The 26,331-nt window shown below is 42.1% G+C and overlaps 1 protein-coding gene across 10 annotated transcripts in view; it reads left to right on the top strand.

Moving 5' to 3' along the window:
• The first annotated feature begins 1,653 nt into the window (after positions 1-1,653).
• The window catches only part of ccser2a (coiled-coil serine-rich protein 2a), a 52,053-nt gene continuing 27,375 nt past the window's right edge, over positions 1,654-26,331 (top strand). For 5 of the 10 annotated variants that reach the window (XR_009790735.1, XR_009790734.1, XM_061789597.1 and 2 more), the window contains exons 1-8: positions 1,654-2,323; positions 9,869-11,258; positions 11,335-11,540; positions 15,075-15,168; positions 17,915-18,017; positions 20,202-20,382; positions 21,848-21,916; positions 25,545-25,655. Coding sequence is in view for 8 of the 10 variants with exons in the window: in XM_061789597.1 (XP_061645581.1) it covers positions 9,911-11,258; positions 11,335-11,540; positions 15,075-15,168; positions 17,915-18,017; positions 20,202-20,382; positions 21,848-21,916; positions 25,545-25,655 (2,112 nt within the window). In the remaining 2 variants the exon portion in view is untranslated. Of the gene's footprint in view, positions 2,324-3,194; positions 3,365-6,262; positions 6,296-6,668; positions 6,713-6,978; positions 7,122-9,868; positions 11,259-11,334; positions 11,541-15,074; positions 15,169-17,914; positions 18,018-20,201; positions 20,383-21,847; positions 21,917-25,544; positions 25,656-26,331 lie in introns of those variants that run through there. The other 5 variants (XM_061789599.1, XM_061789598.1, XM_061789600.1 and 2 more) reach the window with 5 other exon arrangements.

The raw sequence follows: 26,331 nt of genomic DNA, 5'->3' as shown, positions 1-26,331 counted from the left end.
TTCTCATTTTGTGTTGGCTAGCGGACTTAAAGGCAAAGCTTTCTTTTGTGTTTAGTTGGACAGAAAACTTCAAGTGGGAGTGGCATTAAACTGTTTGAAGCCCCTTTTGCCAAGATTTGTTCACTTTCCAAACCGCAGCTTGTTGTGAAGTGAGCTGCGTTGATTTCACTGCCACCATACACTGCGCGTTTCTCAAAGTAAAAAAATTGAAATCTGCCAAATTTTATCTCGAAAAACCCATAGGTTGAGTCACTCGTATCACAAGGTACCACAGTATATACATTGTCGCCAGGTTACACGCAATTAAAGGATATTATGGGAAGTAGTGCATACTAAAACATAACATTCTTGGCAGAAGACGCAATGATACAAATGTAATTTCTTTCTGCATATGAAATAATAATAATCAAGGGCGGCAAGCTTCTTGTGTTACATCATTCAAGAGGACTGAGAGGAGGATCTTAAATTACGCTTATTGAATAATTTAGTGCTTATTGAGCAAATATGAGCAGTGTCCAGCGTTCCCCCATGAACGAGCACAAAGGGGGGCACAAAAACATGCCATTTACAGTAGCTCTTTAACGTCCACTCATGTTGCTTGCGTCTGGTGAGGTCAGTGTTAGGTTTCATTGGGAAGGAAATAGAGCCCTCGCTACATTATTCTTCTGCCCGTACTCGCATAGGGAGCCTGTTCTCATGAGAACCTAAACAACTTTTTTGTTTTTTTGTTGTAAACAGTGGAGACAATTTAAGTGTTTGAACATGCAAACTCCACACAGAAAGGCCAAGGTACAGCTTTTATACCCAGAACCATTTTGTTTTGAGGCAACCGTACGAACCTTTTCTACCATTGTACCCCATTACGATTACTCTGTTGGTGTATCCTCCCTGAAACATTACACATCCCTGATGTGCAAGATAAGGCTAATTTCTACAGAATCACCAAAATACACATTTTAAGTTTTTAAAATAGTTACTTCATCATGTTTTTATTTTACCAGATGAATAAAGGTAACTCTTAATTGTTTTTATTTAGTCAAAATAACTCTTTTAGTGTAAAAAGGTTGGAGACCCTTGATAAATACAGACAGAACATGAGAAAATGTGAGGAAGAGTCTGATTTCAGACTGAACTTGAAGGCACCACCTTATCTATCTCTCTCTCTCTCTCTCTCTCTCTCTCTCTCTCTCTCTCTCTCTCTCTCTCTTTCTCTCTATCTATCTATCTATCTATCTATCTATCTATCTATCTATCTATCTATCTATCTATCTATGCAATACCTGATTTAGGCCTCAGGAACCGTCTGAAATTCGAGCTTTCCTCACAGTTATCTGTCTATCACGAAGAAAGTGAGGAGCCCCTTGAAAAGAAAAGTATTAAAATGCTTCCCTCTAGTGGTCGGAATACACAATTACAGTTTTTCAACTCCATTTGGCGCGCCCTCGTGTGGTTCCAATGGACAACAGCAGTTTCACCTATAATCATTCGGGCGTGATACCATAAATTATACGCTTTATAATTTACACTATAAGTGTAAAGTAAGTAGAAACCAAAAACTTTAAAACTCAGAAACTGTCAGCATTAACACAGGTTTGAGAACGACATAAATAAACTACATTTCCGCAATTCCCACTAGTGACGTCATAACGACGGCAAGCAGTAAAGGCCTTGCTGGAAACGAAATTGGGAAAAACGTCGATTGGTGTCGATTTGAATATTTTCCCACTCAACAAGTTCCCAACATCCGCACAGGTTTCCTCAATGGAAGTTGTCGGGTGTTGCCGGTGACAGACACGCTCCGCCCCGCCACAGCCGTGAGAGGATGTCGGGAGTGGGAACCGTCCGGAGGGGTCGCTTAGTGGTGGGCTTCTAGTCGGGTGTTAACACTGGTAGTTTACTTCCAGCTGCTCGTCCCCCACTTCACATTTTTATTTTGTATTTTTTACCCGGTTTGTCTTCGCTATGGTCCCACGGAAGTGGCGCCTCGTTCGGCTTCGAAAGCCCAACATCACGCGCACTCTTCGGCTTTGGAGGAAGAAGTAACGGCGCTGCGGGACATTGTTGACTGGATGCATCCTTCTGGAGCGCGGCTGCTGCTTCCCAATATAAATATATATATATATATTTTTTTTTACTTTCCGCACTTTTTACTTTCCTCTCCTCGACTATCTCTACAAGTCTTCCACACATATATGGACGTGGAATAATATTTTACAAATATCGAATATTTGATGAAACTTGGTTACAAGTTGCTATGGGCTAACCCAGCTAGCATCTTCGAATCCCAAACAACAAGAGGACCGTTTACCGGCTTTCAAACCAAGTAAGTACCACTATACCACTTGGTTACTATACATATTTATTTTATATATGTTTTACTTAAGCTCCCATAGACACAAAACCCGCTTATGTGCCTTTTAAATGGGTAATGTACGATGTGATTTGGTGACGTCACCCAATAGAAATGAATGGAATCTGTCACAGTACCATGACCAGCTTTTGACATTAGTTTGTTAAATAAACTCATTATGCGTAACATTAAGGCACAATATAGTAAACATACGAATTTAAAAAATAATAAAACATATTTAAAAAATATTCGTTTGATTAGTTTTACATTTTTATAAAATTCCTCCTCAGTGCTACTCTTGTTTTTATTTTTTTAGTTCTACCTATCTATCTGTTTTCAATATTGGACACTGTTAGAGAGGTAATGAAAACTGCTTTGCATTCCACCCCACTGAGAGCTATTTCTAACGGTGTGCCCATCTCATGCGTCTCTATGAGGTCATCAAAATATTAGAAACAAAGCATGTGCAAACACATTTTTTTGTATCAGATTTATAGGTGTTTCTTTCTAGTTTACTTTGTACCCCGGGCCTCATAATTCCATGAAATCAGTAAGTAGGAAGAGAGCATGTGTCATGGTTAAAGAGTAACTAAAGATGACTCACATGCCACTTTGTTGCCCTCATGCTGTAAATTTAGATCTGACAGGCAAGAGTTCAAATATAACTCAGGGTTTTTACTTCATGCCACACGTCACCTATTCATATTTTTATACCATGTCTTAAGCTGCTGTCAGTCAAATTTGTGTGTTTAAATTTGACCCGCTGCAGTCCAGACGGTGCAAAGTGCCGCGACATCAAGTTGTCAGCAGATATACAGTGCTGTAATAAGGGTGGCCCCTGCTGTGTTCCGCAGACACCTGTCAGCTCTGCTTCTGGAGCCTCACCTTGGCTGGGAGTGTTTTTACAATTGGATTCTCCCTTGGCCCAACTAACACCTGAATATCTTCAGACTGCACGACAACCCACAACCTTGCCTGTCTTTACTTTTTGTGTCTGCTTGCTTGCTGATCCTGGTACTTTTTTTATTTTTTAAATTTTATTAAAGAGTAGTTTGTGTGTTCTGATCTGCGGTCACCCTGTCACTTCCTGCCTTTTTGTGGGAATGAAACCAGAAGGCACCAGACAGGTGTCCTCGAGGTTGGCAGAGAAGGTGGGCAAGTAAATTTTGCAGTCAGTAGACTGGAGTGACAGTTTTATAGCTGCTAAAACTAATAAAAATTTGCTATAAAGGGGTCCCAGTAACTAATAAAAATTTGCTATAAAGGGGTCCCAGTAACTCAGTCCATAAAGACCACAAAGTAATTGGCAGGAGTGCTTTAAGGGGGTGAAAAGTGATGACAATTTTAAGGGACCATGACGTGTCTAGAAAATACTGTTTTCAGTTTGTGGCATTGATGCATAGAAGTTTGCTGAGTGATCTGTGGTCCCTCACTGATTCAAACGTCTCCATCTTCAGTAACATGGTGTCAATAGGCTTCTCAATTAGTTTATTGATTATTTTTGCATCCCTGGCACTGATGCTGCTCCTCCAGCAGAAAGCAGCAAAGTAGATGGCACTTGTTACAGCAGACTGGTAGAAAATCTCCATCATCTTGCTAGATACATTAAAGGATCTGAGTTTCCTCAGGAAATGCATTCGACTCATTCCCTACTTGTACACAGCATTCATCCTGGTTAGGTTTAGGAGCCTGGACTGGTTATCAGCCAACCACAGTGCACAATCACCCATCACACCTACAAACAATTTCAGTGGAAAACCTGAATATCACAGGTTTTTGGAAAGTGGGAGGAAACTGGTTTACCTGGGGGAAATCCCAAGTGGGAGGGGAGAACATGCAAATGCCACAGAAATGTTCCAACTGAGATTTGAACCCTGATCTTCTCACTATAAAGCAGACACACTAACCACTATCATGAGCGCTGCCGTGAGGGTGGAGATCTAGGATTTGTTTCCACATTTGCGAGACAGTGGTGAAACAAAAACCCTCTGAGGAAGTTCTGTGAAAAGATTACATTGTATGAATTCCCCCATGGAAGGATTACTGAGAAAAGCTTTCATGGGACCCCCATTCAGTTTAATAATACAAAAAAGAAACTCTGGACTCAAAGACGACTGCCCAGTGAGTTGTAAGCAAATACATCCCAGAGGAGTCGAACTAGGACAACAATCTCCTAAGAAGATCCATAGGGTGGTTAGTTAATCTTAAACCAGGTTGCCTTGGTGGTGGTTTGCACTTTCCACTCCGGTGATGTGGTGATCTAATTGACGGCTCTCACAGGAAGCTGAGACGAGGTCATGGGGGATAATGAAACTGCGGTTACAGGTTATGTGCCTGCGTGCTGTGTAAGTACCCGAAGCCTTGTGGGTTGCTATGACTTTTACTCTGATCCGCCTTGCCCCCCTCGCTCTCTCTCCATGTGGTCTGTCATTAGAGCTAAACTTAGGTTCGCTGTTCACGTCTTATTCGTTCCTCGGCAAGACCACAGATGTTAAAAGCCTTGGAAAAGATCAGCTCGCTGAAGGCAGATTCTCTGATGGGTTTGCAAAGTTGCCAGCAACTCCTTCAACAACCTTCTTCCCCCATCTGTTTGAAATGGTGCCCATAAAAGATGCTGGCAGTGATTGACATTAGCTTACAACAGCTTAGCTTCTTCAATCCTTGCGCGACGGTCAGAATGTGACAATTAAATGTGGCTCCTAAATGCACATTAATCTCATCAGCAGGGCTCAAGTCAAGGTCAAATAGCAGAGCAACAGCAGACAGTTGCTTGTGTGCTTACTGACTACAACATTACTGACACCATTAGAGGTGGGTACAGTAGTCCAAAATTTACTCGAGTACTGTTACTTAAAAAATATCATTCAAGTAAAAGTAAAAAATAATAATTGAATAATAATTACTTGAGTAAGAGTAGTAGTACTGTACTCAATGGAAAAAAAAAACTACTCAAGTACTGAATAACTGGTGAGTAACTTATTATTATTTTTAATCCGAGCATCAGCCCAGTCCTAGGCAGTCCTCCAGCTCCAACATTTCAGGCGACAGTCGAACATTTCCAACATTGCCGTCCTTAGAAACGGTGGTGCTGCAAGCCTGCTGCTGAAAAGGCGCAAGCGCCGATATTCTCCGATGAATGTCCCGCTGCCGCTATAAACCGTACACCACGGGTCCGCACGAGGGACAACAAACACTAAATGACAAGAAGTCATTTTAAGTCAAACAATACATTAAATCTTCATAAAATAACATAAATTAAGGCATATTCAACCATAGGAAATGGGCTGAAATCCACTTTTTTTGTTTACACTGAAACATTAACGCTTTGTTGAGGCCGTTTAGCTCTTTGACAGTGATGTCTAAAAATAGGTGCGTACCAGCTGGATCGTAAACAGAGCAGGACTTAAAATCTTTTGTTTTTGCCATTCCTTGGATATTTTAGTGTAAATGCACATATTGTCTTCACTATGTTTTATTTGGGGCAGTATTTAATTACACTGGCTCATGGTTACTTGTACTACACAAAACAAGTCGAATAATTAGCATGTAATTTTGTCAAATGCATTTGGCCACATCAAGAAAATAAGAACATTTTGATGGTTCTACACTGTTTTCACATTCAATGTAATACAGTAGTGTAGATTTGACCACATCTGTGTTGATTTTTTTTAACAGATGATTATTATGCCCTTCCCTAAGTGTATATACTGTATTTTTGTAGTAAATAATCTATTTACACAGCAAGGCTCACATGAAACATATTGAAGTACATCCATCCATCCATATTTCTAAATAATGCACATTTTATATCTCTACACTCACTGACGCGTATCATGTGAACAGGAAGCGTTTGAACCAAACAAACAGATACTGAAACTTTTACAAAGGGAATTTCCTGTCTGAGAAGGGCTGGGCAGTGTCTACATTGCTTTTTCATTCTCTCTGGTGAGCTCACGGCATCACACAGCAGCATGTACACTGACAGTTTTATGTGGTTTTCATCGCTTTGCCAGATTATTGTGCCTGGTTCCTCCTTTTCATTGTCACACAGTCAGGTTTCTGTCGCCGGAGCAAATGTTATTACTTTAACTTACATTCAACCTCGTCATCACCGCTACCTTCCCTTGCTTTCCTTTGAAGCTAAATCTGGAATTGAATGATTTATATAGCAGGGACATTGTTTTTGTCCCCAAGCATAAGGTGGGTCCCACCAATGCTACAGTAAAACATTTATGTCCCCAACCAGACAAGGAATAGTAGCACACACATACACGTCTCTCTCTGTTGATGCAATTGCCTCTCTGATGCTTACTTTCAGTTTCGACAATGTTGGAAACTAGCTGGTTAATTCAACTTCTAAGGGTAAGGCCTTCATTTTATTTTTTTGGAAGTTGTGGAAGTATTGCGTATTAGCTTTTGTTGTTTTATGTTCACGAGTGCCTCACCCTCTATGTCTCCATTTGTACCTCTTCTGTGTCATCTCTCCCGTCGCCATCCTTGGTGTCCCATTGGCTTAGCATCACTTAGCATCAGAGCCCGCTCAGCTTGGCGTTGTTTTCACTCAATACACATTAGTCCGGCGTCAGTGTTGCTTTCATCCCTGCCTCATTCTATTAGCCCGCTCTAATGGCACTCTGTTAATCGCTTCATAGAGAGCACGGCGGCCCAGCCACCGGCCTTTCCGCATGACCGGTCTAGGTTATTACTCCGAAGAGATGCCGGGACTGTCAATATGAGCGAGATGAAGCTGCACTTTGGTGTACATAGAAAGGTTAGAGTTTGTGTTGGGCTGGGTTGATTTAAAAAAAAATTTTTTTAAATGTTATATTCAGTCATTTATATGCGATATATTTAGCTGTACTTGTTTGCTTTTAATGTTATCAGTGTTCTTCAGTGGATTTTTGATATTTTGAGTCTCACTGCATAGTCAGTGATGGACACTTTTTTAATAGGAAATAGAAATAAGTGCCTCAATTATGATGATGATTATTATTTTTTTTTGTTATGTTTCTTGATTGCTTTTATTGCTTTTTGTTGCAAGGCAAAATTTTAGTTAGAAGCCAGCTTCAGATACGCTGAACTCCCTTGTAAACCGAGGACCCCCCCAGTATTAACTTTATAGGCAATATGTTAGGTAAAATTTTCAACTGCCAGACAAGTGTAAAAACAAGCTAACCACTGTTAATATTAGGATATAAAAACACTCAGTCTTTCAAGGTTAGAGTGCAAGGATTTTATGGCGTTCAGTTGAAAGTCATATTTACATTGTTATTTTATAATGCGTCTTGTACCACAATCTTTTATTGAGCACTCCCGAATGTTCCCGACTTTTAGACATCCTAGGTGTAGTTACTGTATCCACCGCAAGGGCTACCAGAAGAGATGTAATGTTTGTCAAGCCTTAGCGTCCGATATTTTACTCTGAATAGGGAGCTACGATTTGGAATACGAGCAGGAGCCGGCTGAAAGTAGACTTGTGGTCAAACCCTACTTGTTTGAGCCGATCAGGAGGTCGGAGACTGTCTGTGACGACGGCTAATTAGCAGCTCCTGCTAAATGTTTCCGAAAACACGCCGGTTCAAAAGTTACTTGTATTTGCTAGGCGAAGTGTACAGTTTACCCCCTTCCCCCCACCCCCCCACAACCTGTGATGTATGACACAATAGTATCAATAGATTCAAAAAAATTCAACACTACACCCATAAAAAAAACTATTTACTTCGAGAACTACTGATGACGTGCAAGTTGTTTCACTGCTTAAAATGCTATTCTTTATTGTTGAAAAAAAAAAAGACAAAGAAAAAGCAAAACTCTTGCATTTAATCCTTTGATGCTGGTAGTTCAGACCCCGATTTTAGAGTCATACATTTTTGCCATGTTGTTAAACGTAGCAAGTACATGTAATGAAGTATCCCGTTGGTGAAGTTGATGGGTAGAGCAACCTCTTTTCTTCATTCCCTTCTCAGGACTGAATCATAAGCTTATCAATCATAGTGTCTTTCGTGTAGTTCTAGAAGGTGGGGGTGGCCAGGGGTGTAACAGATGGCCAGCACAGTTTGCTGCCCCACCTTAGAATGTGTGTCATCCCTTTAGATGCTCAATGTTCACTGGTGATCAGTGGTGACCCACATAAACACCTATCACAGCAAATGTGTTAAGGTTGCACTTCTGTGTGATGTGAATGGAACTTGAGCGCCTGTATGGTCAAATTCCAATTTGGACCCATTCAGCGCAAGGATGCACGTCCGTCCCTGGGGGGCAAAGAGGCTTTTGCGGTGGCCTTGCCTAGGCATGTTGACCTGATTTCCTGTGTGGGTGAAAGTGTGTCTCTACGTTTATTTGCCCATGTATGTTTATTGATGCGGATTAGGACAGTCAGACAGTTCTGTGCCAGTGGCAGAGTGTGACTGATTGTATACACGTGTGTTTGTGGGATTTCATATGGGAATGTGGGGCAGCACGACATAGTATTTTTCTGAGTAGGACACCAACACTGATCCCCTCCCCTCCCCGGATGCAATGGCTAAATTAAATATGGATTATATTTCATGAATCTGCAGTTCATCTACTGGTCAACTGTGGTGCGCCATTGAAACTGATACAATGAATGCAGCAATCGGTGACTGTCCATTGTTTTCCTTTCTAACCACACTAACCAACCAGATGGATCTAACATGCTAGTTCATCAACCCACATATCTACAGCTCTCCCACCATTGGCTTACACCATTCACATTCATTAAAACAGTGCTGGCCTTCTTCCCAGATTCCCTTTCATCCCTCAGGCATTCTGTCTGTCAGCCCTTTTTGTTATTGACCCCGTGTGCTGGTGCCGTGTTCCCTAAAACCCAGTAACAGCTACAGGATTTGTTGAGTGGTTTCCCTTTGATTCTGATGAAGAGTTGCCTGTTTGTTTCTTCTATTCAGCAGAGGATACAAACGTATAAAATTACACTTGCCAAATTGTGCACCTGCCTGGGTACCAAGCTTCTGCATGTCTGATTTAAAAAAATAAATAAATAAATAAATAAATAATAATAATAATTTAATTAAATTTTTTTTTTATTTTATTTTTCTTGAAGAGCAATGCATTATTTATTAGAAAGTGAAGGAAAATGTCAAAAAAACTAGAAAACTCATCTCGGATGTTTGCCTTTATCTATTATAGGAGCTTTTGTGTCGTCCTGCGAACAAATGGTTTATACAAAATGAACATCCTTGTTGGAAGTAATAGACATTCTGTTAGTTTGGTGAAAATCCATGACAGCATGTAGGGTGGACTTTGCGACAAACTCTCAAGTCACCTTGGAAAGCAGTCACATGAATTTTTAATGTTTTCTCGGTGGCAAGCAGTCTTTCAGAGGCAGACATGCCTCTGCAGACATGCCTCACCTCTTTTGAGGATGATTTTATTTGTTTCAAGGATTACTTAAAGGTGGAAACAGCAAATGAAGCAATTGCCAGACAGAGTTTTGCATCCAAACCTTAATGTGTGGTATTTTTTTATGTCTATCCCCAGCTGTTGTGAGTCCACGCTCATTCATGTTTCCGTCGGCATCTAATGGAAGGTAAAGCATTGACCATGGTTTCAAGACTGCCCAAGTTTGGTGGGCGCTCTGCGAGTGGTGGTGCTGGACCCTTGTCCAATGGTTCATCTACCCAGGATCCCAAGACTGCTCCTGCTGGAACACGTCCAAATGGTGCAATTCGAACCTCTCCTTTTTCCTTGAAATGGAGGAGAGATGAAGGGACAGTTCCCTCCAGCCTTACCACTCCTACCAGCCCTGGAGAAGGAGGCAAGGACAAGTCAAGACAACTTCCCTCATTGGCAAAGGAGGGAAAGAGTGCCTCCCCAGGGACGCCTATAATGCGGCGGTCGGGTGCATTGGTGGTGGCTGCCTCAAGCCCCAAGGCCACCCCGAAGCAGTCCTTAAAATTGGCTCCCAAAGACAGCATCAAGCTGGGTCAAAGCTCTCTCAACGGAGCACCTAAAACAGACCACAGTGACAAAGAGTCCTCCCGCCTTGTACGGCCCAAGTTATCCTCCGGCTCGCTAAGAAGCAGCTCCCAAGACCGCCTTTCCCAGTCCAACGAAAGCCTGAAGTCCCTGGAACTGGACAAGATGGTGCGCTCAAACAGCTTCACGCATTTCAAGCAGATTCCATCTCCCAACAGTCAGCCTATGATACGTTCCTTCTCCTTTAACCGGGCTGTGGAACTGGCCAAACCTTTAGCCAACACTCAACTTCGACCACCTCGGAGTAGTTTCCTCAAACCCCCTCAGCTTAGCAATGGACGATTAAGTTTAGGATTCGGGACTCTGCGTGTTGGAAATGGAGGGTCAGGATCTTCTGGTGGTGGGACTGGAGGTGTTCAGTACAGCAGAACACCGCAAGCTGCCTCCTCACTACCTACAGCTTCAGCTCCCACCACTCCCAGTGCTTTGAAAAAGCCGCTGCTCTCCACTTGTGGTTTTAACAAGTTATTGGGAAATAGTGGATCTTTGGGCATCAGGCAGCCAAAACCTGCACAGGACAAGGAGCAAAAGACTATACTTCCAGGCTGGGTTAAAGGAGTCGTCAAACCTTCAGCTGTCCCTCCATGTGGAGCTGCTGAACCCATAGAAAAGGTTGAAGAAGCAGACTGTCACAATAACTTTGTTCAAAGTCCTACTGATGGAGGAGAAAACGAAGAAAGCGGTGTACTTCGGCAAAGCTCATATGAGGCAGTCGGGGATGGTCAGGAAGACATGTCTTTGTCTTCTGCTTCATCCCAGGAGAGAGGGAACACCAGCGAAGAATTTCTAGATGACTTGGACAGTGTAGGGGATGTGTTCAGTGATGGGGACCCTCATGACAACAAGAAGATAAATAGCTTTCTCAATGAGACCAGTGACTGGGATCTGGCAGGTAAATGTATCAAATAAATCAGCCTAAATTCTCCTCACGTTGTACTTTGTTGTTGACTTTTTTACGTCTCATCCAGGCCACAATGACGAAAGCCCTATGCAAGACTCTCGGGGAGCACTTGTGAAGTCTCCGGAGGAAGGTGATGTCTGCCAGGCGTCATCTTTAGAGCTGTCACCCTCCAACAGCTCTGGGGGAACCTACATGTGGGACGAAGAAGGTCTTGAACCACTTGGAGGGCCCAGGACATATCCATGCGATCTTTACGACGACCTCAACAGCATAGTGAGTCCCACTGCCTTAGTGTAATGATTTTGACATGCATGTGGACAGATAAGCCCTTATAGTGCCTGTAAAGGGACCCAAAAATGCCTGACACACCACAGAGAAGAGTTTTTTTTTAACAACCCTGCCAAATTACAGTGAATAAAAAAATAAAAACATGTATGTAAAATAAGGCTCTAAAATCATGAAAAATAAAGCCCACCCTTGAGCTGCAGGATTCTGAGGGCGTGTCTGTTGAAGGTGCTTTAGATGAATGAGCCCTTCACTTGTCAATCAAATACTTTTGTCCGCATGCTCTGTGCTCGAGTGGGCAGTGTTTTCAGCACATTTAGCGGACACGCCCACAGCGTCCGAGAGCTGGAAGGAGGTCTTTTTCACCACTCTGGTGCCTCATTTTATATACTGGCAATTTTTTATTTATTTATTTTTATTTTTTTAAATTCATTCAGATTTGGAAGGCTTGTTAGCAGCATACTTCTCTGTGGTGTGTCAAATTTAGAAGACATTTTATTTTCACTTTACAGGGCCTTTAAGTACCACCACAAGGACCAACATTAAAATACAGTAAAGTGATAAGCTGTTCATTAAAAAAAAGGCAGAGGTTTTATTTCTAAAAAGTATAAATGTATTTGCTATTGTAATTCACTGTAACAGTATACACCGTTGGAACGTTAACACTTATAAGTTAAATACGACTGAATTGTACTTGAAAAGTGAAAAGTAAGACCCCCCCAATACCATCACAGATGTAGGCTTTTGAACTTTGCGTTGATAACAATCCGGATGGTCCTCTTCCTCTTTGGTCCGGAGGACACAACATCCTTGATTTCCAAAAACAATTTGAAATGTGGACTCATCAGACGTTTCAGCACACGTTTCCACTTTGTGTCAGTCCATCTCAGGTTAGCTGGGGCCCAGAGAACCCGGTGACGTTTCTGGGTGTGTTGTTATATGGCTTTTGCTTTGCATGGTAAAATTTTAACTTGCATTTTTAAATGTAGCGACAAACTGCTAACTGACAGTGGTTTTCTGAAGTGTTCCTGTGCCCAGGTAGCAATATCATTTACACAATGATGCCGGTTTTTAATGCAGTGCCACCTGAGGGATCAAAGGTCACGGGCCTTTTACCTGCAGAGATTTCTCCAGATTCTCGAAATATTGTGATGATGATATGAACTGTAGATGATTAAATCCCTTAATTCCTTGCAATTGTACGTTGAGGAACATTATTCTTAAACTGTAGGACTATTTGCTCATGAAGTTGTTCAGAAAGTGGTGAACCTCGCCCCATCCTTGCTTGTGAACAACTGAGCCTTGAGGGATGGTCCTTTTATTCCCAGTCGTAACACTTACCTGTTTCCAATTAAATGGTTCACTTGTGGAATGTTCCAAACTGGTGTTTTTGAGTATTCCTCAACTTTCCCAGTGTTTTGTTGCCCATGTCCCAGCATGTTGCAGGCATTAAATTCAAAATGAGAGAGAACATTTGCACAAAAACAATTCAATTCCTCAGTTGGAACATTAACTATTTTGTCTTTGTAGTCTATTCAATTGAATATAGGTTGAAAAGGATTTTCAAATCATTTTAATCACTTTTATTTACGTTTTACAAAATGTCCCAACTTCATTGGAATTGGGGTTTGTCAATTCTCTCTTCATTTAGAAGCATGCATTTAAAGACTTGGGGGCCATTTCCAAGCAGACTTGTAGCACAGACTTTAGAAATAGCAATGCTGCCATTCAGGATGTTCCCCTCTAAAAGGAAGAACAGTCATTTAATATCCCTCAATGGGAAATTCCCTCTTCCATTTTTTTTCATGCATAAAGATAATAAAACACTGGCTCAGTGCCTTGCTCAATGGATCACGGATATCAATCAAACTGGCACATCTCCGGTCTCAAGTCCCAATTTCCAGTGAGCCGACCACCTTCCGGTCCACAATCCTCATACCAGATTTTATTGTCTGCTTAAAGAGCCGCCGCCATTCCTTCACATTCTTCCTCATTAAGCAAAGCGGTTATCCCTGAGAGGAATGCTGTCACAGCCACTACTTGTGCTTAATAGCATTTCTAGCCTTTGCTTCTCTGTGTTCACGTACCATGGCACCTGATCTCGGGAACGTGTAAAGAGCTTTCTGGAAGCCAGATTAGAAATTGTTTAATAAGCCGTGTCTATTTAGTACTCAAAGCATGTGATGTTGTGATATGAACATTCAACTTGATCATAAGGAGAGAGAAATAAGGAAATTTAGATTAATTTTTTGTCTTTAATTCAGTTTGACAGGCGGGAGGCAGTCCATTGATGAAGCTAACTGACAGCACAGATTGTGCATCAAAACGTCATTTGAGGCATTGTTAGACGTGGTCATTATTTCAACAACCCGCCAGGTTATTTTCTAACAATATGTCAATTTTAAGCATTTTAGAAGAAAATGAAGCACCTTTTTGCTACACTATCCAGATATTGTACACCATTTTTGTTCGTGTTCCCTGACAGAATGAAAACATAGTTTGCAAGAATGTGAGATTATATATGTTGTGTTCTTTATCACACCTGCCTTAACCATGCATACCTGATTAAAAGTCATTTACTTTGTCTTAAGGACATTTTTGCATACTAGATTAGTGCAGTTACTACTATGTGCTTTGCTTGAGCTTTTGACATTTCTTTGGACATTTTTTAATTAATTTTTACCTCTGCTTTCCACCTAGTGAACACAGTAATCATATACCATTGGTGTGGTTTTGCTGGTACAGAAATAGAACTTGATAATTATTCATGAGCATATCAGGATGATTTTTGAGGTAATAGGTTAAATGTACACTGTAGTAGCAGGCTAGATGCATATGGTGGCGCTCTGCCTCCATAACACATCTAAAAGTGTCTGTCTGCACTTAAAATTGCTGCTTGTGTGTGTGCCAGTCATGTTTTGGCTATATTTGGCTCTGTCTACATTCAAATGGCTCTGTGCAAAATCACTGTGTGAGCTACCGGGGCTTGATAACATTTCCATGACGCACCAGTGCTGAGAGGTGCCCATTTTAGAATGTATAGGTTATTGTTCATGTGTTTTAAACTTTGTTGTCTGTAAGAGTTCATTGGGCAAATGTATCCTGTTTTACTGCTGCTGCTAAGTGCCCCCCGCCACCCCACTTTTTACCCTATGTGCCCCTCTGTGTGTGATGCGCCCCTTTGCTTGGACACAATATCCTTTTTCAGGAATTGAAAATTTCCATCAGCACCTCCATCCTCGTCAATGATTGGTTTTCGGGCAGTTAAAATTGACCCCAAAGTACCAAAAATTGCCCCCAAAGTACTGTGCCCCACCCACATATTTGTGATGTGCCCCTTTGCTCGACCCCAATAACCTTCTTCTGGACTGGAAAATTTCGATCAATTTCGTTCGGTTCAAGAAAAAAAATCTGCGAGTATGCAAGGGAACACTGCCCCACTTTTTCCAGTGATAATGCATCTGTAATGAGCCTCTAATACAATTGTAATGTTTTTTTTCTTCTTTCGTTTGTGATTCCCAGGATATCCTGAACACCCTGCACGGCCCAGGGGCGGAAGAGGTGAATGATGATGACCTCATGCTGGATGTAGACCTCCCAGACGATGGTTTGCATGGTGAGGTCATACTCTTCATTGTCCTGTAACAGAACAACCTCCAGTAAAGTCAGTGTCAACGTCTGGAAAAAGTTTCTATTTCCAGCAGTATGCTTCCGCGGTTTATTATGGATTGATCAAACCCCTGCTTGGCTGTGCAACATCTGTTAGAATGGTCTCGTCGTCGTTTGTGATGTGTATGCGGTTGCTGAAGAGTTATTTATAGGCTATTTATTGTGCTTGAAATGACAGCTCGGCAGCAAACCTGCATGGAAGAGAATTTTGCCAGCTGTCTTGATGTCGGAGCAAACAGATGAAACATGCACACGCAGGCACGATGCATATTGAGGTGCAGCAGCAGACAGTTTGATTGCCTTGACAGTAGCAACAAGGTGATTAGTTTAACGCCTCATTGTCCCACTTCATATCCCCATGTACCGCTGTGGCTTCAGCACCATTGTAGCCATTTGGTTGTGGGTTTCTTTATCGCTCTGTGAATGTAATCAAATTCCAGCCTCTTTATAGTGGAGTAAAATTGCTTAATTGTATGTGCTCGAGGTAGTCAAGTCATGGTGATTGTGCAGGCAGTTTTATTATGCGTTTATCAGATGGTGTGTCACATACGTGAGAGAATGAAGGGAGGGGGTTCAGAGACGTTGACCTCGCCCGTCGTGAATTATAATGACTTATTGCGACGATAATTCGCTTCTGTCAGCGCTGAGGCAAACTTGGATCGGCTACTCTTGCCTGGCTTGTTTATCGCGCCAGTTGATATGGAATGTCTCTGACACAACCCGGCTTGGTATGAATGACAAGACCTCCTTCAGGAACCACAAAATCTAATATACGGAGGTCACATACCTGCTAAATGGTGATGGAGCACGTCAAGTGCAATAAAGTTAAAGAAAAGACTATCACACTGGATTATTTTGAATACAGAGAAGAAAAGGCGGGGTACACCCTGAACTGGTTGCCAGCCAATCGCAAGGCACATACATACAAACAAACAACCATTCGCAGTCACATTCACACCTACGGGCAATTTAGAGTCTCCAATTAATGCATGTTTTTGGGATGTGGGAGGAAAGCGGAGTGCCCGGAGAAAACCCACACAGGCACGGGGAGAACATGCAAACTCCACACAGGCGGGGCCGGGGATTCAACCCCGGTCCTCAGAACTGTGAGGCTGACGCTCTAACCAGTCGTCCGCTGTGTACCGCCACGAAGGTTAAAATGTTTGTGTTTTTTAACGGGTCCAGAGGCGCAGTAATTCACTTCGGTGGTCATAGCGGAGGCTGCAGACGGCTGCACTGTTGAATTGGATTCCATTAATGCTGAGGCTCTTTTTTTTAATATATTTTTTTGCCCTTACTGATATCAGTTCTATTGCCAAAAAGACCTCAAAAGTGAATCAACCGCAACCAAACATGAAGTGAACAGTATCATATTCCTGAGTGTTTTATTGTGTTGCTGCAGGTTGGAGGCAGCTTCATAACACCCTGAAGATTGTAAACATTCATAGACAGGCAAGGGAATGTTCACTCCAGAGGAATGTGACTGGCATGCTGGTCCCCTTCCTGCTCCTTTTTTGGGAAGTGTCCATATTTATAGGCCTGTGTGTCAGGACAAGTACCAGAAGAGGCACAGTGAAAGTGAGATGGGGCAAAGGAGTCCATCTTAGACCCAGCCCACAAGGCCGGCCCTAAAATCAGGGACCGGGAAGGCGGTTTGTTTTGCCTACAGAGTCTCCGCAGGCCCTCCCTTGCTCTGTCCTTCATTTCATCCCTCCCAGAGACACTCTGACTCTGCCACATAACAGGAAGAAGGCGAAAGGGAAGAATAGAGAGCCGAATTAGAAACGGATGAGAGGCTCGCATGTGACATTTTCTTTAAACCCAGCTGTCAGGGCCAGCGGAGGCCCCAGAGTTTCCCCTAAACTTGGACTCCAAAGCACCACCAGTCTCCTCTCCTTGGGAGTTCCCTGAAAAACAAGTCTGACAACACAGACAGGGCCATGCAGGGTGGGCTCAGGATTTCTGCCTAAACGACTGGACCGGGCGGACATTTCTTTCTATTCTATATTCATGGACCTCTCCTAGATGGAATATATTCCCATTGTTTGGCTTTAATGACTTGGATTCTGTAAGTTTCTTGGAATGTAATACTTGAGTATGAAACAAGCTGCCTGCTTCTGTGTTACATGGTGACACTTTGGGTAAAGTATTTTAAGCAGCAGCATTTCTATCCTGCTGTTATTGTCTTTTTTGTGTGTGGTTGTTTCTCACTGTCTCCCTTCCTCGCTGTAGGCCTCGCTTTTCTGGGAGGGAGGTCAGCCACTATTATTTTCAGTTTTTCCCTTAGCCGTGGCTCATTTCTCAGCTCTATTCTCCCGAGAGTCTCCAAAGACTCACTATCCTTTTTTACATCCTTGAAAATGAAATGCCACTCATGTTTTTGTGTTTGCATAGCGAGGAGGGAGATGGAAGAGATCATGATGTGCTTGCTTGGTGATATTTTAGTGCATTTGAAATGTGTACAGATGTATTCATCGCCAGAAAACGTGACAAATAGTTTGTTTTATGCGTGTGTCTGTGTGAACCTGTCAGAAAAACAAATTCCTACCTTCCTTTTTTGCATGGCACATCTCAGCTTTCACAACAAACTCGAACCATTTGCAATATGTTTCAGAGGCAGGGACAATTGTCTGCACATATACCTTCAGAATGTTTTCAAGTGTGCCTCACCATATTCTTAACTTTTGTCATAGACTTGGACAGAATGTCCAACGGTGAAAGTGCACCCCGTCGACAGGGACAACGGCGTGGGCATCACCGCTGGAACAGACCCGACCACTTCCCCAATGACGGCAGGTTGGTGACCTAATTTAGTTTAGTTTCCTGAACGAAAAGGCGAATATTTGTGGTTTGACAGTTCAGTTTGGCATTTTTCCACATGGACTAATGTTACCGCAGACTCTCGTACCACTCTGTGTAGAAATAAGTTGTTGCGATGGTGTCGAGCCAGGAAGAAAAAGTACGTAAAAGACAGAGAATGTCCAAAGCTTGTAATCATTTCACACTCAAAAAAATAGATTATTAAATGCATTGTGTCTATTGCTAAGCAGAATTTATGATGGCTGAGACCGTTCACAACAATTGCAATATGCAGTATGAGTCCCAGGTAACCTGGAAGAATTATACAGTTGGAGGGAGTCCCGCCGCTCACTTCTGGTGTGTCGAAATGTCGCTATGTTGTGGATTAATGTCATTTGGTTTTGACGTTTGCATTCCCGTTGTGTCATTCTGTTGTGGTTTTAATGTGTTGTGATGTTAGCATTTCTGTTGCGTGTTAATTTGGTTGTGTTGTTGCGATTGCATCTGTTGTGGCATTTGCAATTGTTGTGACCTGTCTCGTCCTCCGTAAAAACTAACTAATGTACCACAACAGCACGTCTACGATTGCCATCACAAGGCAATGTATTGATGTTAGCAATGGGAGGATGGCAAAACCAAGTGGACAACAATAATGCCTGCACCTCACATTCACATGTTGTTGTTTAATAATCCATCCATCCATCCATCCATCCATTTTCTACTGCTTATCCGGGCTCAGGTCGCGGGGGCAGTAGCTTTAGCAGGTACGCCCAGACTTCCCTCTCCCCAGCCACTTCATCCAGCTCTTCCGGGGGGATCCCGAGGCGTTCCCAGGCCAGCCGAAGGACGTAGTCTCTCCAGCGTGTCCTGGGTCGTCCCCGGGGTCTCCCCCCGGTGGGACATGCCCGGAACACCTCACTAGGGAGGCGTCCGGGAGGCATCCGAATCAGATGCCCCAGCCAGCTCATCTGGCTCCTCTCAATGTGGAGGAGCAGCGGCTCTACTCTGAGCTCCTCCCAGATGACCGAGCTTCTCACCCTATCTATAAGGGAGAGCCCATACACCCTGCGGAAGAAACTAATTTCGGCCGCTTGTATCCGGGATCTTGTTCTTTCGGTCACGACCCGCAGCTCGTGACCATAGGTGAGGGTAGAAATGTAGATCGACCGGTAAATTGAGAGCTTCGCCTTTCGCCTTTGCTCCTTCTTTACCACAATGGACCGATACAAAGTCCGCATCACTGCAGACGCAGCACCGATCCGCCTGTCGATCTCTCGTTCCATTCTTCCCTCACTCGTGAACAAGACCCCAAGATACTTGAACTCCTTCACTTGGGGCAGGATCTCATCCCCGACCTGGAGAGGGCACGCCACCCTTTTCTGACTGAGGACCATGGTCTCAGATTTGGAGGTGCTGATTGTCATCCCAGCCGCTTCACACTCTGCTGCGAACCGCTCCAGTGAATTGTTTAATAATGAACAATCATTTTTATCATATTACGCAAGTCATCCATGGCATAATCGGTAGACTAACCGATTGTAAAATAATTAGATTGCTGTAGCCCGATGTGGAGACGATATACGTCAGCTACTAAGGATCAGAGTAGTGAGAAGCAGTGTAACCTGACAATGAATTTTAAAAAAAAAAGGAAACGAATTTACAACAAATAGCGCCATTCAAGGGACTGAAAATTAGTTTTTTTTTTTCATATCCTTCTGACAGTGAAAATGCTAAATATTGCTTATTGAGCTCAACCGATCTGTACTACAGTAAAAGAACCGCCAAGGTAAAAACAATACTTTTTTGGGCGCTATTCTCTACGAGCAAATAATGGAACTGAACCGTTCCAGGGTCAAACCGTCACCATCATAAAACCTATATTAGCTGTTCAGGTGTTTAGTACCATTTTTTTAATTCTTAATTGTCAAATTTAAAAATAAGTGAATAGTAAAATGCAATAAAAAAAAATCATTGCCAAGTAAGGTGATGCTTTGAATGTGAGCCTGCTTAGTTCACGCAACTTCCAATTCATATTCTACAAAATTCCAAAGGAAAAGCAAATCCTTTGATGCTTGGTCTTGCATGATCAGGCATGACCGTGGTTTGAATAGTGGTTTTATGGTTTTAATTCTTACTTTAGGGGCTCCACTGTGGTTAACCTGACTGTTTTGTCTCTCTCAGGGCACCGTTCTTCCATCACTACGACGGCCTCAAGTCTTCGAGGATGTCTTTACAGGCCGTTCCCTCCGAAACCAGGCGACATGGCAACGCACCCGTACCCGATGAGCTCTCGCTGGACCATATGAGCCAGGACTGTAGCTCGGTCAAGAACCAGCTGCTCAGGCTGAAAAACCTACTGCAGGTTCGACCCTCATTATTAGATACTCCTGACCGGCTTGGCTTTTTACGCGTTCCTTGCGCCTTCCTTCGTGCTTACATGCGTTTAAGTGGGAGTGTGAGGAAATCAATTACTCAGTCCGTCTGTCTCAGTTGGAGGAATGACAGGATGGTGACAACAAGAGCCAGAACAAAGGATGCTAGAAATGAATTATGTCGTTCTCGAATGAATACACTCACTAGCCACTTTATTACCTACACCCTCCTTAGTGGCATACATTTGATCAAGTGTTGGAAGGATTTGGTCCATGTTGACATGATCGCGTCATTCAGTTGTTGCTGACTGGTCTGGTGCACATCCACAATTGGAATTTCCCATTACACCACATTCCAAATGTGCTCTACAGGATTGCACTTTGGTGATTACTGAAGCATTTGAGTACAGCCTGTTAAAGAAAGCATATTTTAGGTAGCCATTATGAGCTGAAACCGTCTAAAATGTGATGTCTTTAGATAAGCTTTGGCTTTAAAATGATGCTCAACTAGCACTAAAGGTGCCAAGACAATACCGTACACACCATGAGTCCAATACCATGAGCCTGAATCGTTGATACAAGGCAGCGTGGATCCATTCCACGTTATGTATGCCAAATTTGAATCCTACTATTCGAATGACTCCGCAAATAAGGCATGTTTTTCTCATCAAAATTTTGCCTGAAGTTTCTCTTTTACTGACCATTCTGTGTAAACCTAAATGTCGGTCGTAATACCAAGATTGGTCTGTAAGAGGCAGGATGATGCCACAAGGCATCCAGATGTCCACAAAATACAAAGAAGAGTAGAAGTGAAGGAAGAAGTAGAATAAGTTAGGCTAACTTTTAGTTTATTTGGTAACAAAATTGCGGTCACAAATAAAGGAATTGCGATTGTAAATATTGAACATGTTTGCCATTGACAATTGTTGGCACAACCGTTTTCCAAGAAAACCGGGAAAAACAATCACTTTTAACACCCCCCATAGTAGAGGATAATCGCTCAGGATAATCTTATGTCTAAAGGATAGACATTCGACAGTCGGGCCTTTGCTGACTTTGAGCGGAAGGGTAGAAATTTTTTTTCAGCCAGATAGTGGGTGTGCGTGTGTTAATTTGTCTACCAAATAAGTTAGCCTGTAAGCATACTCATACAAGGTGCACCTCTGAATTACCTTGCGGCTAACAGAAAAAATATACAAAAGCATGGATTTATTAAAGCAGCTAGTTGATATTTATTCTTACTTGTGAAATAAATGTGTTGAGTATACTCAGAGATTGGGCTGCAGATCTGTGTCACTGGTGCCTGGCAGTCCAAGGCCAGCGGGGTATATGTGAAGGAGTAAAATTATTCCACCGCACAACATTGCTCTTGAGGCGTGCCCTACGGCAACTGTCATTGATTGTGCTTACCGTGTACTTTCTGCGTTTCGGTGTGTACGTCTTGTGTGTTTCCAGCTCGAGGATACGGACTCGCCAGCAGATGTTGAGGGGGAGATTGAAAGCAATACCAATACTGCATCCCAGGTAAGAAAAACACGATTTGATTCCATTTCCCTCCCGTGTAAGTTGTGTGTGTGTTGTGTGTATATATATATATATATATATATATATGTATATATATGTGTGCGTGTGTATATGTGTGTGTATGTGTGTGTTGTGTGTATATATATATATATATATACACACACACACGCACCTAGATAATATACAGTGGGTACGGAAAGTATTCAGACGCCCTTAAATTCTTCTGTGTTATAATGCAACCAATTGCTAAAATCATTTAAGTTCATTTTTTTCCCTCATAAATGAACACACGGCACCCCATATTGACAGAAAAAAAAATAATTGTTGACATTTTTGTAGATTTATTAAAAAAGAAAAACTTAAATATCACACAGCCATAAGTATTCAGACCCTTTGCTGTGACACTCATATATTTAACTCTGGTGCTGTCCATTTCTTCTGATCATCCTTGAGATGGTTCTACACCTTCATTGGAGTCTAGCTGTGTTTTATTATACCGATTGGACTTTATTAGGAAAGCCACACACCTGTCTATATATGACCTTACAGCTCACAGTGCATGTCAGAGCAAATGAGAATCATGAGGTCAAAAGAACTACCTGAAGAGCTCAGAGACAGAATTGAGGCAAGGAACAGATCTGGCCAAGGTTACAAAAACATTTCTGCTGCACTTAAAGGTCAGATGACAAAGATGTTATGGGGTCAGTTAAAATTAATATTTGCATTGTTTATATGTCATGTAATACATGCACGTAACCTCCAGCAAGTTTTCAACCATAGTTTAGCTAAAAATTAGGTTTTTATGACGCATATTGAGTCCTCCCCGAACGTACCCGAAGCTCAAGACACCGGGGTGTGGTTACTCTATCCACCGCAAGGGCTACCAGAAGTGAGGTTGCAATTGACAAACACAGCGCGCTACACACTGCACGCAATGGCGAGCAACGTGTTGGAATATGTGGAGGGGAGGAGGAGGATTTCGAACGTACTCGGAGCACCCAACTGAACTTTGCATCGTCAAAGTGTACATGTTTGAGCCGATCAGACAGTGATGACGACGAGCAGCCAAGTAGTAGCTGTACAACAGAAAAAGAGGGTGGCCACTGGCTCGATGTGACGGTATGTCAAAAGCATGTCTTTTTATACACTCATGGCTTGAAATAATGCCACCCCAGGGGTGGCAATATTTTTTAGCACGACTATACGTATTATATATTCATATATGTTTCAGTGACACGGCACAAGCTTTTACATAGGATGCAGTATTCCTATATATTGTGTGCCCCTCGCTCGAGTTGTATTATAACACGCCGCACACAAAGTCTTTGCTCTGTGTCTGTTGGCTTGTCATATAGGCAAAAGTACAGACGACAGTACTGAAAAGTACTGTGTGGGTCTTTTTTTCCTACTCCCCAGTGCACAGTAACCATAATAGAGCCGTAGGTATATACAAGGAAATGCTCACCTCTTTTCTGCACCGCTTCGTTGCTGCGAGATTTAGTTCTCTTGCTGGCGGTGGAGGTCCCGATGGCCGTAGGAAAAATAGTTAGCACGACAGCTGGTTTCAGTCTCTGCCTAACTACACCTGTGTATCCAATGCTTTCTCAAAACACGGCAGTTCGAAGTGATCGGCACAGAGTATGGAATGTTTGCTAGGCACCCATAGCTGATCCACTGGTCACGTATTCCTTCTTCACTTGGAAAGCCAAAAAAAAATAATAAAAAAAAAAACTCTTGCCGCTGCCTGAACCATTTGTACAACCAAATACAACACAATAAACCATCGTGGCATCGTTAAATCATACGACAACAAATATACTAGGACGGGAACAACAGCATGGAACAATAGCCCACAAAGCCGAATGAACAGGATGTTTGGCTTGTGTGACGTCACAGCGCCGGAAAGAGACGAAGACCGGAAGGCGCGGGATGCAAAAAGCAGAAGGCATCATATTTATTGATTTAACTGCTGTATATCTGCCATATAATCACTTTGAAATGGCAGATGTGGTTTGTAAAAAGGTTCTAGAGTTATCAAGAAAACATTTAAAATATTTGTCCTCTGACCTTTAAGGTTCCTAAGAGCACAGTGGCCTCCATAATCCTTAAACGGAAGATGTTTGGGACGACCAGAACCCTTCCTAGAGCTGGCCGTCCGGCCAAACTGGGCAATCGGGAAGAAGAGCCTTGGTGAGAGAGGTAAAGAAGAACCCAAAGATCACTGTGGCTGAGCTCCAGAGATGCAGTCGGGAGATGGGAGAACGTTCTAGAAAGTCAACCATCACTGCAGCCCTCTACCAGTTGGGGCTTTATGGCAAAGTGGCCCGACGGAAGCCTCTTCTCAGTGCAAGACACATGAAAGCCCACATGGAGTTTGCTAAAAAAAACACCTGAAGGACTCCAAGATGGTGAGAAATAAGATTCTCTGGTCTGATGAGACCAAGATAGAACTTTTTGGCCTTAATTCTAAGTGGTGTGTGTGGAGAAAACCAGGCACTGCTCATCACCTTCCAATACAGTCCCAAAAGTGAAGCATGGTGGTGGCAGCATCATGCTGTGGGGGTGTTTTTCAGCTGCAGGGACAGGACGACTGGTTGCAATCGAAGGAAAGATGAATGCGGCCAAGTACAGGGATATCCTGGCAAAAACCTTCTCCAGAGTGCTCAGGACCTCAGACTGGGCCGAAGGTTCACCTTCCAACAAGACAATGACCCTAAGCACAGCTAAAGTAACTGCGTGGCTTCAGAACAACTCCGTGACTGTTCTTGAATGGCCCAGCCAGAGCCCTGACTTAAACCCAATTGAGCATCTCTGGAGACCCAATTGAGCATCTCTGGAGAGACTTGAAAATGACTGTCCACCAACCTTCACCATCCAACCTGACAGAATTGCAGAGGATCCCCAAATCCAGGTGTGGAAAACTTGTTGTATCATTCCCAAAGAGACTCATGGCTGTATTAGCTCAGAAGGGTGCTTCTACTAAATACTGAGCAAAGGGTCTGAATACTTATGGCTGTGTGATAATTCAGTTTTTCTTTTTTAATAAATCTGCAAAAATTTCAACAATTCATTTTTTTCTGTCCATATGGAGTGCTGTGTGTACATTAATGAGGAAAGAAAATGAATGTAAATGATTTTAGCAAATGGCTGCATATAACGGTGAAAAATTTAAGGGGGTCTGAATACTTTCCGTACCCACTGTGTGTGTGTCTGTTTATATATATATATATATATATATATATGTATGTGTGTGTGTGTGTGTGTGTATGTGTATATATGTGTGTGTGTGTATATATATATATATATATATGTATATATGTATGTGTGTGTATGTGTATATATGTATGTGTGTGTATATATATCTATATATGTATATATGTATGTGTGTGTATATATATATGTATATATATATATATATGTGTATATGTATGTGTATATATATATATATATATATATATATGTATATATATATATATATATATATATGTGTGTGTATATATATATACATACATATATACACACACACACACACACACATATATATATATATATATACATACATACATATATACACATACACACATATATATACACACATACATATATATATGACAATGTGTGTTTGCAGTTTGAGGAGCTGCTGCAGGAGATGCACATTCTCCGAGAAGAACTTAGGAGTCGAGACAAGACCATTGTTCAGCTCACTCTGAAGTGTCAGCAGAATCAGCGGGAACAAATGGTAAAACAGGCTGTAAAATGGCTGCAACATTCCTTCTCAACATTCATTCCCTGGAAATGCTCACTTTTGTTTCAAATTTTTTTGTGAAATATTTTTGTCTGTAAAAATTAAAAACACTCGCAGATAATTGTGTACAGAAGGTAACAAAACTGAAAGCATTCACCAGTATGAACTTTGAAATATATTGATTAAACTTCATGACTAGTCCCTCAAGCAACTGAATCCCATTCAGAATTAATTGGGTTCTTGGTCTGGTCTACAGTTACATTACATACTGAGTTGTCAAATGGAAAAATAACTCCACTGGTGTTAATATTTAAATGTAATTTCATTTCAGTCGATACTCAAATTACACAGGAGTTAATTTGAGGGTGATTCATATCGCTGATGCGCCTTAGACACCCCAATTTTAAGCATTCTTACTTGTCATGCAAGTGTAAAAAAGAAGTTAACCACTGTTAGTAAAAGCAGAGTCCGCTTACCTCAATTGACTTCTGGTGTATATGGTATTCTTCTCATGTCACCTAATTCTTCTTGTCCCTAATGAGGGTTGAGGTTGCTCATTTTAGAATAAGTGTCACAAAAAAGACAAACACACCCAAAGTTAATCCTTGGATTAATGACACTGAGGTCCCACGGGTAGTCATGCAATGACTTGCTGATGAAGTTTAATTAC

This window comes from Phyllopteryx taeniolatus, chromosome 11 (genome assembly GCF_024500385.1).
Source record: "Phyllopteryx taeniolatus isolate TA_2022b chromosome 11, UOR_Ptae_1.2, whole genome shotgun sequence".
NCBI classification, from domain to species: domain Eukaryota; kingdom Metazoa; phylum Chordata; class Actinopteri; order Syngnathiformes; family Syngnathidae; genus Phyllopteryx; species Phyllopteryx taeniolatus.
Note: the sequence above shows the minus strand (reverse complement) of the source record. Positions and strands in the feature narration are given on the sequence as shown.